Below are 4,019 nucleotides of genomic sequence, written 5' to 3' on the forward strand. Positions count from 1 at the left end.
GCCCGACCAGCTGGCAGTGGCTCAGCGTACAACCAGTCCTACTGACAGCCAAATATATCATGGATGTCAGGTGTGTGCACTTGTGTGGTTAAACCCCCCCTCCCCAAATACTCCTCACCACATACCACATCACCTGCCAATGTCCCTTTGTTTACCTGGACTGAGCTTCATCTGTATCATCCTCATTCTTTTTCACACCTCTACAAGCCATTGGCTCAGGTTGTCCCATCCCATCCGCCGAGCCTGCTGAAACGGAGACATGAAGTGGGGTTGTTGGCAAGAGGGTGAAGACACCACTGCTTCTGTAACCCTCCCGCACACATTGAAAGTGAAGGGACCCATGGACGTTTCATGAGCACCCTCGTGGAAAGGAGCGACTGCTTGGGACCAAATGCTGGGATCTTTCTTCTCCTTTCCTTCCCAAAGCTCAGGGGCCTCCAGGCACCTGCTCTTGTGCAAAAAACACACGTTCATTTTTCTTGCTGGGGTCACTCGATCCCAGCAGACTTCCTTCCTACGCTGGGGGGGCCGGACCCCATTAGCATAGATCTCATGAGATCCCGTCAATGAAATCTATTAAATCTACCTGTGTGCATGGAGGGTGGCAGTACAACAATGATGTGCAGGCCCCGATACTAGCAACAACGGTCCAGCTCCTTTCAGCCAGCTCACCCGGTGCCAAGGCTCACGAGCAGCAAGCACTCTCCAGTTGGCTGGCGCACCTCGGCGGGAAGAACCCGAGCTCACACGGTCCCATGCGCCCCCGAAACTCGCGAGCCGCCTGTAAGGAGTTCGTGATCCCTTGCAGAGCTGTTCCTAAAGATACAGAGTCACTGTCAGTCTCAAATTTATTGTAGCATGCTGGGCACCCTGAACAAGCTCAGAGGCCCCGAATAAAACTGTTAGAGGCGATTTATAGTTTACAGGCAAGGTGCGCGTGCAGGTGGGAATTTTCCACTGTGAAAGAAAACAAGATATCAGGTCAGTGTGAGAAAACTCTTAATTGCTTCAAACTGGTTTTTGGCTGCATGCTAACTAATAGGGACGGGGCTGCATTCTTGATTGTTTCAGACTTCAAGGCGACTAGGCCTGTGTCTTATCAGCCTGTCCTTGAAGCTCTGAGTCTGCTTTATAGTTACCTTCTACACTATTATTTACGGTCTTGTTGGTAAGTTCCTACACGCCCCTGGGCGAGCTCTCAATCCACGCCATCGACCGACATGTTAAATAACGTGCGTGGTGGCCCATCTGCCGCCATGACCACGCAAGGCCTCATGACGCTGCCACGCGCTGCCAGGATGTGGTTCAGGGTAGGGATAAATCCTAGGGAAGCACAACCTGCGTGAGGGACTCGCGGAGCTCCTATCTAGTGCACCCCTGCCCCTGTGCAAGACACCTCACTGTTTCGTGTCAACCCAGACACACGCACGTGTACACACATCTGCGTCGCCTCCGCCCCGCGTGGGACCCGCTGAGGGAGCAGGTGCAACGGCCCCCCGCGCCCGCGCCACACCCCGGGGACAGAACCCCGCCCCCTCCTGCCTCTGAATGGTCAGGCTGCCGGGAGGCGGGGCAGCGAGCCAATGGGAGGGCGCCCGGTAACGGTCAGGGTAGGCCCCGCCGCGGGGCAGGGCGCAGAGGGTGGCTGCCCGCGGCCATGGAGGACGTGCTGCCTGCGGGGCTGCTCGAGTTGTGCGCGCTGGTCGGCGTTCCCCGCGAGCGGGCCCGGGAGGCCAGCCAGGTAGGCCAGGGCCTCCACAGCTGCTTTCCGCCCCGCACGGCTCCGTGAAATTTAGGAGCTCGCTGACATGTTTTAGGTGCAGTTGGAGGGGGGAGCGGGCAGGCAGCCCGGCAGATTGGGCAGAGGAAGGGATGGCAGCGGCACTTGGGTCTGGCCCCGAAGGTTGCCCTGGAGGAGGAGCAGGAGGAGGAGGGCGGGGCAGTGGGTTAAATCTGGGTTGCAGAAATCGGCTTTTGTGTTGATGACCAAAAAGCCCCTAAAACGTCGTTCTGTGAAGTCACTGAATCATCTGAATTGGGTTCAAATCCAGTAGAAGTTGGCACGATTGATTCTGACTTCAGGGTAGTCGATATGATTCACTTATTGCCAGCTGTTTTGATCTGAATTGCAAGGAAACTGCTGCCATCATTGCTACTGTTAAATCGGGCTGGGGGGGTTGCCCCCACAGTCAGACTCCTTTGTTTCTTTCCCCCCTCAAAAAAAGAGCCCTGCTGTGGGGGGAGATGTTGATGCCAAGTCTCAGTTCCTGCAGATCTTGTGGCCCTGTTTGAACTGGAAACCACAATGAATAAAAGGGGCTTTGTTGCTACCCTCTCGCTAACGATGAGACAGCTTTTGCTGCTTTCAGCTTTATTATTTAGCTGATAATAATGAAGGATTCACATTTTGGAGCCTTGTTCAAGGCAACTTTCCTGATTTTGGGGGGGAGGAGTTCTCTCTCGAATATTGCAGCAAAACTGTTTTGAAATGCAGACTGCAGATGTACATGTAATTAAGATATTTGTTTGCAAGGAGTAACCCTCCATCAAGTTTCTGGTTCTCTGTCCATCGTAAACTCTGTACAAACTCTACCCTTTTTCTGTTTAAAAAAAATAAAATGAGAAAATCCAATAACCAAATCCTACACGACTGGAGGATCAGTCCGACTGCAGCGCACGTGTGTGAAGTCCTGTCCCTCTGTGAGATGTCAAGCAGAGGGTGAGAGGAGTCTGTTTTAAGATGGCTCTATGAGCATGTCTGTCACCAAGGTTACATCTCTCGAAGCTGCTACCTCGGTAGGGCTGTGCTCTTAGTCACTTACCTAGCACTTGTCTAACTTGCTCTGAAAGTTATATCACATCCTTTTCCTGGTGTGACGCTACCAGTGCATGAAGGAAATGGTGCGTGCAGTGTTATTTTTAACTTGAGTGATCACAGGAGATAAGAGTTTTTGTTAAATGAAGTTGAAACTAAATTTTAATTACGGTTGAAGTAAAATGATGATAGTTGCATATATGTTAGGGTTATATTTTTTAAAAAAGGATGATAGCCCTGACCTTGAGTACACTAGTACACATTCTTATCTTTACTGCAGTGAAGTCAGTAGCATTACTCAAAAAAGTTTCAGCAGGTATGTAATCGTTTGCTGAGTCTGCAGCTAAATTCCACCAAATTTCTACATCACTCAGTTGCTCTTGAAAATCTTGCCCAATAGATTTTCTTTTAGTTTCTTGCAGAGGTTCCCAAACTTTTTCTTATTGTGTACCCCCTTCCAGATTTACCATCTGTCCACATATCGCCATGAGCGTACAGTTTATATTTTAACTCTTTAGATGCCAATTATTATTATAATGAAAATGAAATCCGCCATTACACAACTTCTCCTGTGTACCCCAGGTGTACATGTACCACAGTTTGGGGACCCCTGGTTTAGTGGATTCAAGATGAAAACAGTACATAAATATTAAAAAAAAAAAAAAAAATCCCAGCCAAAGCCAAATATGCAGAAAACATATAAACTCAGCCAGAGGGTATAGAAAATTGTCATGAAGTTTGAATCATAATTGAGCATTAGTTCCAAGACTGGTGAGACAAATCTAGAAATCCAGCTCCCTTCTTTCCTCTCATCTCTTCTCGTTTTGGAAATGGGAAGTAGAGGAATTCTAGTTGAATTCCAAGCTGGATCTATAAGTTTTGAAATGCAGTTCTAGAGATCATACTTCTACTTTATTTATACATATTATACCTGGATTTATTATAGATTTCATAGACAGTAGGGGTTGGAAAGGACTTCATGAAATGGAGTCCGGTCCCCCTGCCACAGCTAGGAAGTCTGATGGGGATCAAATGGGTTATTCTCAGCGAGGCTGGCTGACCTGCTCCACCGGGCTTTAAACTAAGCCCGCTGGGAGATGGGGGGACTACTGCCACTGCTGGCCCACTGAGCAACCCTTGCAAAGCCAGCAGACCAAGGCACTTAAGGGAGCCCACCCCTGCCCCAGCCCTGGCACAATCTGTG

The 4,019-nt window shown here is 49.6% G+C and overlaps 1 protein-coding gene across 1 annotated transcript in view; it reads left to right on the forward strand.

Annotated features, from left to right (window-relative positions):
- The first annotated feature begins 1,649 nt into the window (after positions 1-1,649).
- The window catches only part of DENND3 (DENN domain containing 3), a 64,437-nt gene continuing 62,067 nt past the window's right edge, over positions 1,650-4,019 (forward strand). The window contains exon 1 of the mRNA XM_019547750.1: positions 1,650-1,741. Within this exon, the coding sequence (XP_019403295.1) occupies positions 1,658-1,741 (84 nt within the window). The 5' untranslated portion in view covers positions 1,650-1,657. The remainder of the gene's footprint in view (positions 1,742-4,019) is intronic.

This window comes from Crocodylus porosus, unplaced genomic scaffold (assembly GCF_001723895.1).
Source record: "Crocodylus porosus isolate Cpor-Errol unplaced genomic scaffold, CroPor_comp1, whole genome shotgun sequence".
Lineage (NCBI taxonomy): Eukaryota > Metazoa > Chordata > Crocodylia > Crocodylidae > Crocodylus > Crocodylus porosus.